This window comes from Cebus imitator, unplaced genomic scaffold, assembly GCF_001604975.1.
Source record: "Cebus imitator isolate Cc_AM_T3 unplaced genomic scaffold, Cebus_imitator-1.0 Scaffold163, whole genome shotgun sequence".
In the NCBI taxonomy this organism is placed as follows: Eukaryota; Metazoa; Chordata; class Mammalia; order Primates; family Cebidae; genus Cebus; species Cebus imitator.
The window spans coordinates 5261977-5274153 of record NW_016107478.1 but is presented as its reverse complement, the minus strand read 5'-3'; the positions used below and the strand labels follow the sequence as shown (position 1 = coordinate 5274153).

The window sequence follows — 12177 nt, the reverse complement described above, 5'->3', positions numbered from 1 at the left end:
AAAAGAATGAGTTCATGTCCTTTGCAGGGACATGGATGAAGCTGGAAACCATCATTCTCAGCAAACTAACACAGAAACAGAAAACCAAACACCACATGTTGTCACTTATAAGTGGGGTTTGAACAATGAGAACACATGGACACAGGGAAGTGAATATCACATACCAGAGCCTGTTTGGGGGTGAGGGGCAGGGTGAGAAATACCTAATGTAGATGACGGGTTGATGGGTGCAGCAAACCACCACTGCACGTGTATACCTATGTAACAAATCTGCATGTTCTGCACATGTATCCCAGAACTTAAAGTATAATAATAATTAAAAAAAAAACATTGGTAATTAATGGGAGGATGTCAAAATAGCAATATTAACAAGAGTTTGGAATAGGTTGAATCATGCATGACTTTGAGGATCACTGCAGGTGTGGTGAAAATAATGAGAACTAGAATTAGAAGTGGAGCCTGAAGATGTGACTGAATTGCTGCAATCTCATGATAAAACTTGGGTAGATGAGGAGTTGCTTCTTACAGATTAACAAAGAAAGTGGTTTTTGTTTTGTTTTGTTTGTTTTGTTTTGTTTTGTTTTGTTTTGTTTTGTTTTGTTTTGCTTTTGCAATACATTCAACTCCTGGCAAAGATGCTGGCCAACATTGTTGAACTGACAACAAAGGATTTAGAATATTATATAAATTTAGTTGATAAAGTAGTGGCAGTCTTTGAGAAGATTGATTCAAATCTTAAGAAGTTTCCCTGTGGGTAAAATGCTATCTAACAGCATCATATGTTACAGAGAAATCTTTTATAAAGTGATGAGTCAATGGATGCAGAAAACTTCATTGTTGTCTTAAGAAATTGCCACAACCACCATAACCTACAGCAACTACCACCCTCATCAGTCAGCAGGCATCAACACTGAGGCAAGCCCCTCCACTAGCAGAGAGATTAGGACTTGCTGAAGGCTCAGAGATGATTATTAGCACATTTTAGCAATAAAGTATTTTAAATTAAGGTATGTGCATTGTTTTTTAGACAGTGCTATTGCACATGTAATGGAGTACAGTACAGTGTAAACATAACTTTCATATGCACTGTGAAACCAAAAAAGAGTATGTGAATCACTTTGTTGTGAAATTTGCTTCATTATAGCACTCTGGAACCAAACCACAAATTTCTGAGGTTTGCCTGCAATTTGCATTGGTATTTATAGCCAAGAATTGCAAAGTTCGGGCATTTTCCCATGTGATTGTCCTAGAGCCCATATACTGTCATTTTTGAACTCCCCAAAACGCTTTATAATAATAAATTCTTTGTGACTTGTCTCAGACTTCTTTAAGTATTAATGTTAACAGTTTTAGAAATAAATGCATACATGGAATTCCATCAACTTCTTTTTCACAAATATTAACTGAGCATCTACTGAGTGCCAAGCCGTGGAGACACAGAAGTGTGCCTAAAGTTCTAGTGATATGAAACACATAATAGACGGATAAACAATGACTATTCATGTAGAGACAGTGCAATAAGGAAAAATAAAGGAACCCAAGTATCTATCAGCTTTTAAAGGGTGTTCCCACAAACTGTCTCTGAGCAAGAGACAGTTGAACTGAGACTGTGTGGAGATAAGCAGCTAGAATTATGCAATGAGAATTATTCCAAATTAGCTAGCAGTGAGCTAAGAGTAGTCCAGCCTTAATACAAGTGGATATGGCTCTACCAGATTTAAACTCTCTATAAAGTTAATAGTATCTTCTTCCCTCCCCTACTCCAGAAAAAGAGGCTGCAATTATTCATGGGCCTCAAGTTTGCCAGATATTGGGCATCTGGCATTCTCATTATTAACTGTTACAGATGGCACCTAAGTTGACCACCTGGAGCCCAAGCAATATTTTTTTTTTGTATAAGGTTGCCTCATGCTTGCCTCATTACATTAGTCAGGAGCAGAACTAATAGGAGACATATATACATATGAGTTTATTAAGCATTAACTCACATAATCACAGGGTCCCACAATAGGCCGTCTGCAAGTTGAAGAGAAAGGAGAGCCAGTCTGAGTTCCAAAACTGAAGAACTTGCAGTTCAATGTTGGAGAGCAGGAAGCATCCATCAAGGGAGAAAGACGTAGGCTGGGAGGCTAGGCCAGCCTAGCCTTTGCATGTTTTTCTCTCTGCTTTATATTCTAGCTGTGCTGGCAGCTGACTGGATGGTGCTCACCCAGATTAAGGGTGGGTCTATCTTTCCCAGTCCACTGACTCAAATGGTAATCTCCTTTGGTAACACTCTCACAGACACACCCAGGATCAATACTTTGCATCCTTCAATCCAATCAAGTTGACAATTATTATTGGCCATCACACTCATAAAAACGAGAACATCATCGCTCACCAGGAGTACAATGCTCAGGATCAGGGAACCCATATACCTGTTGCTTTCCTGCCTCTGAGGTCCAGCCTGCACCAAGTGATACCACAGGTATTCACCTCCATCCTAGTGACTCCACAGACCTACAGAGGAAGTAAATCATCCAAATAGCTGAAGAAAGAGCATTCTAAGGAGAGAGAATAGTCAAATAAAGCCTCTTGGTATGTTTAAGAAAGAGCAGGAAAACCATTGTTTGTGGAGCACAGTGGGGAACGGGGAGAGGGGCAGGAAACAAGATCAGAGAAGCCAGCGGGGCTCGGATCATGGCCAGTGTGGTCATAGTAGAAACTTTGGATTTTGTTCTAGGTAGTATGGGAAACCATTGGAAAATTGAGAGCAATGATCCTAACATTGTATTTATGTTTCCTAAAGGATACTTCTGCCTGCTAAGTGATGAGTAACTTGGGAGTGACACAAATAAAGAGAAAGCATTTAGATAATTATTGTAATAATCCAGGCAGGAGATGGTAGCAATGAACAATTATAGTCCATACATAAACTATGGAAAAATTTTGTTATTGAAAAATTTCAGTATCCCATTTATTATTTTTTTAGAAACAACTAATCAATAAACCTTATCTTAGTTTATTACTTTTCTCACTATGTAATCTACACAATAGCTGAATATCATTGAACTCAATCTCTCATTAAAACTGAACAATAATATCACAGAAGATAGTTATCTCCATTTTTACAAGTTCAAAATGATAAAGTAATATGCTAAAATCATACTTCTATTAAGCCCTTTCCACTGCATTAAACTGCTTCTGTATTAATATCCTAGAATCACTTTTGTTTGTTTTTGTTGGTGTGTTTATTCTAGGCTCTGTGAGAAGTATAAAGAAGCATAATATACTGTTGTTCTGGTCATAAGTCTGTAAATAAGAGTACAGAGCATTATGTGAGCGAATGTTAAATAAATGTTTTAGAAAACTTCTAAGTGCCCATTGGTTCCAAATATTGAGACTATGAGATAACAGTTACTTTTACCATTTGAATCTATATATTTTCAAAAATATAATACAAAGTCAAAGTCAAAAACAAAATACTGTTTACAACATATGTGACAGAAAATTAATTAACTCCTAAATGCATAAAGAGCTTTTCCAAATCGATGGGAAAAATTTGAACAGCCTGATTTCAATAATTGGCAATAGACCTAGATAGGCAATAGGAGAAATAAAAAGGAACAACAGTTATGTGGGAGGAGACTCAACCTGCATGATAAAAAAATAAATCTAAATAGTGATGAAATATTTTTTATAAATCAAATTAGGAATGTTTTTATAATGAATATACCCAGGACTGGCAGTTGTTTAGAGAAAATACTCATATGATAGTGTATTTTTTTAAGTGCACTTATTGAAAGCCTTAAAAATGTATGTACTTTAGCATAAAATCTGTATCTATGAATTAATTCTGTGGAAATGATTATGGATGGGTGTAATGGTTTGGTTTCAAAGATTTACCCAAAAATTTGTGCTGTGTCTGGGTCCCAATAGGAAACAGATTATACATTCAAACCAGGATGGCTTTAGTTTAAAAGGACTAATTACAAAGATGTATGCTGAGATTAAGCGAACTGCAAGGTATGGTGCAGAAATCACAGGCTAGAAGCTGCAAGGTTGGTAGGAGCACTAGGTCTGAAGAGAGGAGAGGAGGGGAATATTATCAAAACTTAAGGAAGCGTTCTGTAGCTCGGGCCATCTTGAGAAAAGTAGAGTGACCTTTGGTCAAGAGACACAGGTAGCCTGAGTCAACTTTGCAGGGAGGAAAACTCCTCCTGCCAGGGCTACCTATTGGCCCAAACCACCCAGAATCATAAGACATAGGCACTGTTTTTTCTTAGAAACAGGATCTCAGTCCATCACCCAGGCTAGAGTACAATGGAGGGATCATAGATCATTGCAGCCTGGAACTCCTGGGCTCAAGCAATCCTCCTGCCTCAGCTTTCCAAGAAACTGGGACTGCAGGTGTACACCACAATGCCCGGCTATTTTTTTTTTTTTTTTTTTTTTTTTTTTTTTTTTTTTTGGTAAAGATGGGGTCTGACCATGTCGTCCAGGCTGGACTGGAGCTCCTGGTTTCAAGTGATATTCTTACTTGTGCCTCCCAAAGTATGAGACTTTAAGTGTGAGCCACTATGCCCAGCCTCACGGGCACTATTGATAGAGTAAGGTCACAGAGGTCAATTTTCTGTGGTTGAAAAAGTTGGTCAGGATATAGGTGCAAAAGCAACATCTCCAGCAGAGCAGCAACATTTAAATTATAAAAATTTGGAAGGCTGGGCGCGGTGGCTCAACCCTGTAATCCCAGCACTTTGGGAGGCCGAGGAGGGTGGATCACCTGAGGTTGGGAGTTTGAGACCAGCCTGACCAACATGGAGAAACCCCATCTCTACTAAAAATACAAAATATTAGCTGGGCGTGGTGATGCATGTCTGTAATCCCAGCTACTTGGGAGGCCGAGGCAGGAAAATTTCTTGAACCCGGGAGGCGGAGGTTGCAGTGAACCAGGATTGCACCACTGCATTCTAGCCTAGGCAACAAGAGTGAAATAAAAAGAAAAAAATTGGAAACCAAATTAATGTTCAACAATATAGGACAAGTTAAATAAACTCTTGTACATCTATATAGTGAAATACCATTACACATTTAAAATGTTGGTGTCAAAATAGAAGTATTGCCCTTTAAAGATATCTGCATTATTTTGTCAATTGGAAAAATGCAGGGTCCAGCCCCACAGGGTCTCGTGGGTGTTCTTTTGTGTGCGGAGATGATAGATCGTAGAAAAGAAAGAAGCAAGAACACAGAGATAAGAGGGTAATTCAGCTGGGCTCAGGGGACCACTGCTACCGAAGGCCAGAGTCCAGCAGTGGCCCCGAAAGCCTGGACTCGCTGATATTTATTGTATACAAGGCAGGGGGGCAGGGTCAGGAGAGTGATGGGTAGGGGTCAAGCAAATCACATTCCAACAATACGGCGGGGCCACGTGGGTACAGTTCAGGGGGTCACGTGGGTATAGTACAGAGGGTCATCTGGGTACAGTACAGAGGGCCCCTCCCTCTCAGGTAGCCACTTCAAGGAGGTGAGGCACACATGTCAGTATCTTTCTGTGCACTTATCACAGAGATCAAAAGGCCTTTAGGATTCCTCTATTCTTACTTCTCACAGCTTCTAAAAATTTACAGGGAAACATCGAGTGGGAAAGTGGAACATGAAAGTGGACAAGGATGGTGACCATTGGAGTACAGCATCAAGGAGAGGTGTTTAAACCCCTGGATGCCTGCGGGCAGGCCTGACTAGTGTCAGACCTTCCTCAAGAGCTGGCAGAGCAGTTTTCTCAGAAACTCCCCAGTGAAAGGGAAACTCCCCCTCACGGCCTGCTAGCTAAGTAACGGGTACCTTCCCAGGTGTTGGCCTTACAGCAAGGCATTTATTCTCACCTCCTGATCACTTCTCACAATGTCCCTTCAGTTCCGAATTGTATTTCACCTGATTATGTCTATAGTATAAGACTAAAATGTTCTTGCACTAAAGCAAAGATTAATAGAAATAGTGATGTAATAAGATTGATTATATAATTATGTGATTGAATCTCATATCTATTTGGTGTCATTTCTATAACTAAGTAATCAGTAAATATATAATTGCTATAACTAGGTAACCAGTAAATCTATTTGCTACCATTTTTATAACTAAGATAAAAACTATCATTTTTTATTATGCTGGGACAGAGTGTGCCTTCAGTCTCTTGCCATAGTATCTGGGCAACTTTCTTCCCACAGAAAAAAATTTTAAGAGATTAGAAAGGTTGATTACAATCAATCTGTGTTTCAGAACAAAACAAAACTTCCCGTGTGTGTATATGCAAGCTATACATAAAGAGATACAATAATATTTGGCCACCTTTAGTTTTGCCAGCTAAGATTTTGAGATAACAGATTTATATTGATAGAGTATATTCTTTTTAAATCCAACGTCTTTTTATATATTCCTGATTTAGTTCAATCTGATTAAACAAAATAACATAGCAATAATGATTGCTCCTCATTCCCGTAGACCATGTGGATGCATCCAGACATGATGCAGAGAACTGTTCATGCTGCATCCTTTCAGAGTATGGATAGAAGACCTGGCTCAGAAACTGTGCCCTACAGGACAAAGATCATTGGTGAACAGGCCAGGCAGTTGCCCAGTCATTTTGCTTAGACTTGCAAAAGCAAAACAGGAGAGAATGCAAGAGCAAAAGAGATTAAATTTCAAGCCATTAAATATTGGCTCCAAGATTTACATTTTAGCCGATAGACATTGGCTCCAGACTGGCAAAGCTGTACTGTCCGTAAAGCTCTTGGTAATAATCCACCTGAGAGCATTACGATGCAACAATGTTTGGTGTTTTGTTTTGTTTTCCATAAAATTAAGGAATGTGATTGAGAAGAATCCTGCTTTATCAGAACAGATTTTTAATACAAATTAATCTTTGTTTTTTAAAAGTAGGGGTGATTTCTAAAATTTGTATTTACTGTGTTTGGTAAATAACAAGGTGGCCAGAGAGATTGCATTAATTATCTCTCTTTTTATCTATTTAAACAGATTTTCTTCAGTTCCTGTTTACTACAAAACCTCAATTTTTTGAACTTTAGTTTCGCCTGTCAATAAAGAAAGTTTGGGGAGTCCCGAGAAAGAAGCATGGCTTTGTACCTGAGTGATGAGGAGCGTGTATATAAAGGAGCTAACCCTTTAACTTATGATTCACATAAAATTACTATTTGTCCAGGGCTGGTGGAGGAACACCAGGCTTGGTGCTCAATATTTTATACATTTTATCTTGATAAGGATTATTTTTTCTCATCTTGCAGCTGAGAACCTGAAAATCAGAGATTCTCAAAGTCACACAACATGAAAGAATTTATGTGTGGTGGCTGACACACATAAGCATTTAGATAGAGCATATTAGCTAAAATAATTACATTGCTAAAGAAATGACTCAAGTATAGGTTTGGGAGTTGAATGAAAGTATTTTTAAGATCTTTTTGAAGACTAAATTTCTATGATATTAGTACATGGTATGGCTCCATGGCATAAAACAAAGAAAAAAGAAAAAGAGAAAAAACCTTCATACTTCGACACAATAACATTAGCTGATTAGCACAGGCTTCACATTTCAGCTTCCATGTGGCGTTCGGTGAGTTTTTTCAGCTGTACTCCCCTCCCATTTCCGATTTTATTTTTTATCGTCTTTTTATAAAGAGAAAAGTCTGGTTGTCTTGATTATCTCTTATTACTTACAAATAAGAACATGCTTTCATTTACTGAAATTAGATCCCCATTCACTGTGTTGGCACACTCTAGGCTGTCTTCTCCAGAGGGTTTAGGGCCTGTTAGATGGCGCACAGTTGGAAATTGGTGGCATTGAGTCGCTGCCAAGGCTGGCAGACCTTTAAGATGGCATCTGGTGACCTTTTGCTGAGCCCCCTGGGTCCTTCATTTGAGATTTTATGTTCTCAGCAGGGGTGTAATCCAAATCAAATGTGAGATCTGGTGAGCTGGAGTTATATGGGAGGTGGGGCCAGCGGAGGATCTCTACCTTGCTTTGGGCAAAGGATGCTACCTGACACCTTTGCAATGTTTCTTTCTAACCCTGAGACTCTGTGCTCTAGTGGAGGGTGACTCTAATGGGCTGGTTTGCAGAAAGAGCCCAGTGAGAGGGGGAACGATTGGACAGTTTTCTCCTCATTTATTTATCATCCAGCAACACAGTAATCCTCGCTAATTGCTCTCATTCCTGGATGACACTAAACTCTTCAGGGCGCCCCCAGAGCAGCAGCTGAGGTCAGAAGTACATATGCAGAAGCTAGCTGTGTCTTGCTTCCAAGATAGCATTGATGGCTTTTTTTCCCCTTCTTTTGAAATGGTAAATTTCTATTTCCAGTAATGTAGGTAGATAGTACACAAGCCCAGAAGAAAGAACTGTGAGTTTGTGAACAACATAACAACCAATGCGTGTTGACAAATTGTTTGTGCTAACCACAGACACATGCCGTTTCTCAGCTAGAGTCATTTTCATAATTTTTAAAGTGCTATGTATTTTTTTTTAAATACAGCTTTTACTTGAAACAGATTTAAGAGGTTATTTTTGGTTTTCCATCTACAGTGGCTGTTCTAAAAGATAGGCAGATACGTTTTACATTTCTCCAGCAATTCTGTCCAGACACAGCCCACAAAAGGATTTTGAAGGTGATTAAAGCAAAGATAATCCATTGTCCTTGCCTTTATCCAAAAGAGTTAACTCCCTGCCCCATGACCATTTTTGTCTTCAAATCTTGCACTTCCTACTTTGGTTACCTGCTCCTGTACTTTCAGCTCCTCACATAATCCCAAACCTCCATGGACCTTCCTCTGACTCTACTGGCAATAGGATCTGAGTCTGTGCAATGAAGTAGACAGGTTTAAATCCTGGCTCCCCTACTGAAAAGCCATGTAAATAGAATTAGGCCAATCACATCAAATGTCCTGGTCTTATTTTTTTCATCCTAAAATAAGAATAATAGGAACATCTGACTATAGTGTTGATTTAAGGAATACATCATCTAATGTATATAAATAAGTACAGTATGGCTGTCATGTTAAATGTTCAGCAATACTATTATTTTTGTAATCATTGCAAACCACAGTTATTTCTTTCTCTTATGAACTTCAAATAGTACTGAATCCTTGCAATGCCCATTTGGCATTTATTTATATGCTAACTGGATATGTTTCATATTACTTACATAAATTTTATACCAATCTAATACTTTACAGAAATATAATATACATATGTTGACATAAAAGTATACCTCATAAGTCTACCACTCACTGAATTTTCACAAATATATACTCGTGCAAGGAACATCCAGATCAAGAAACAAAATAGTACCAGCATCCCAGAAATCCATTAGGCTTTCTTCTGGACTATACATCTCCCTTCAAAGGTAACCACTATCCTGACTTCTAGAATCAAGTTTTACCAGTTGTTAGCTTTATTGTTTGCATTCTCTTTAGACAACCAAATGAAATTTGAATTTCTTCAGGGCAGGGAACATATATGTTTTCTCCCATTGCAAAAACTATTTGTCAAATGTACAATCTCCTTCTCATATTCCAGTCTTGCACTATTATCATTTGAGTGTGTTTTTCTGGCAAAGCCCCAGCTCTGTGTGAGCCCCACTGTCTGCCTTCTCTGCATGTCCACAAGGACTACTGGGTAAAGTGCTATTCAACCTCTCAAACTGATTTCACAAAAATCCACGGTCTCCAACCTTAACTGGCCAATTGGTTGGCCCAACCAACATGTCGTATTTTTCTGATTACCTCTCTTCCACTCTTCATAGCAGCTCTCCCGAACCATCTGCCCTAATTCAGACTTTCTATCCCACCCCAGAGACCCAAGGTAACCATACCTTATTATCAGAGAGAAAATTCAAGCTGTCAGCAACTTGATCAACCTCTTGTCATCAAATGTACAAATCTGCCTACATCCTTACCTATTTTCCTACAACCTTATCCTGAGGTTTCCTTTCTGCCTCTGTCCTCTCAATGACTCCCATATAGTCTTGTCAAGGTCCATCTTGTATATAACATCAATGATATCCTCTCCTTTTCTGTAGTTCAACTGGCTATTCACCATTGGCATTTCAACAGGTTAAACTCCCTACCATCTTTGAACTGATACCCCCTCTTTCTCCCTTCATGCAGCCAAACTTCTTCAGAGAGGTCTTTATACTTCCTGTCTACAGTTGCTTATCCCCGCTCTTTCTTCAATCTGCTTCAGTCTAGCACCCACCTACATTATCTCATTGAAACTCACCATACCAAAATTCCTGACTCCATCCTTATGTCTAACCCAATGGACTCTTTTCAGAATTTTCCTTTCTCAGCAGCATTCAATACTGTTGTCCTCTCTCTGGAAACATCCTCTTGCTTTTCTACAAAGTCTTCCTTCTACTCTCCTGATTTCTCTTCTACTTCACTGGAAATTTTTTAAACCACTTTTTAAGGCTCTTCTTTCCTCTTTAAATGTGGATGTCCATCAGAGTTCTTTCCTAGGCCTTCTTTTCCTCTTGTGCTACCACCACCAAGAGAGTGACTATAAAAATATACATACATTCAAATTATTGCCCATGATTTGGTCTTATTCAAATCAACAGTATTGGAGTTCAATAAGTATTATTTAAATCAATGAATATTATATTCAGACAACATGATATGCTTGTAAATGGATGTTTTCCATTGTATCTATAAATAACAGCTAGAATTTATAGACTGCCTTGTAGGTACAAGGCATAGCTACTTTGAAACGTATTTTTTCTGATTATAAAATAATATTTTCTTATGTAGAAAATTTGGAATAATAATACTATAAAATATAATATGACATGATGTAGTGTAATAGAATGCAATGTAATATCCTGAGTTCTACCACCCAGAGATATTTATTGTTAACTTCTGGCAGATTGTTTTCCAGATTGAATAGGCACACATGTTACACACATGCATTTTACACAGTTGAGACAATCATATTTTCACTTATTTTTATAAGTGGACATATACTTGTGTCATTAAATTTTTCATAATTTTTTTAATAACTATACATACCCTATTATGAGCAAAGAATGAAATAGTCAAACAGCTACCTATTATCAACTATTTAAAGTTTTCCAATTTTTTGCATTTTTCCCCTTAATACACATGCTTAAAGATTGTTCTACAATGTCAGAGTTTCTGCTTCTTGATGCTTAATATGTTTTGCCAGGTCGCCCACTGTAAGAATTATATCTGTCTTCTATGTTTAAAATGGTACCTTGTTACTGTTTTGATTGGTAAGACTTTTTGTTATTAAACAAGGCTGAACCTTTAACTTTGTTATTTGAACTACTTTGAATCATCCTACAGTTTTTTCTTTTTCTTTTCTCTGTTTAATATCAAACTTAAATGAAAGGCTACCAGGAGAAAAGGAAGTGTCAAGGCGAGAGGCACAGAGCAGAACTGAAGCTGACAGTTTTGACTTTCTATTCTAAGGCTGAAAATAACTGTTACATTTACAAGTAAGAAATGTGATAACCATTAGGGTTCAATTTTTGTACTGACCATTTCTTACAGTAAGCAGATGGATAGATTATAAGGAAGAGGGCAAGGAAAAAGGTAAAGGCTGAAAAGATAATATTAATAACATATTCTTGCTATGGTTAATGATACATAGACGAATAACCAATGTTTACTTCCACATTCCACTATGCTGAGTTACAGCTGTTCACAACAACAAACTAACACTTTCCATTCTCATGCCAGCCTAGTGCATGAGGAGTGTGCCTATGAGTAACAAAGTACAAAATTCTTTCTTCACAGCAATGAGAATGAGAACTTTAATACAGAAACTCAGACAATGCACCAGGAACCAATGACTGATAATGCGAGACAGATGAACAGAGATCCCCCAGCTCCCATTAACTTCACTGATCAGCAAACCAATGATAATCTAGATGATGTGAAAGAGAATAAGCACACAGAGAACAACCAGAAATCAGAAGACAACCAGAAACTACTAACAGGAGTACATAATAGCAGATTCCTGGATGGAAAAGTGAGTAACAAAAAATAACCAAGTTTATCAAGATACTTTATTAGGAAAATACAAATAAAAACATAGGTTCACACCAAAACACACTGTACAAATGTCCATTGATATATTTTGCAGGAGATAGAAATTAGAATCGTTTT

The 12177-nt window shown here is 37.9% G+C and overlaps 1 protein-coding gene across 1 annotated transcript in view; it reads left to right on the top strand.

Annotated features, from left to right (window-relative positions):
* CUNH1orf87 (chromosome unknown C1orf87 homolog) overlaps positions 1–12177 on the top strand; it is an 82041-nt gene that overhangs the window by 6656 nt on the left and 63208 nt on the right. Inside the window, exon 3 of the mRNA XM_017544030.2 lies at positions 11806–12040. Coding sequence (XP_017399519.1) covers positions 11806–12040 — 235 coding nt within the window. The remainder of the gene's footprint in view (positions 1–11805; positions 12041–12177) is intronic.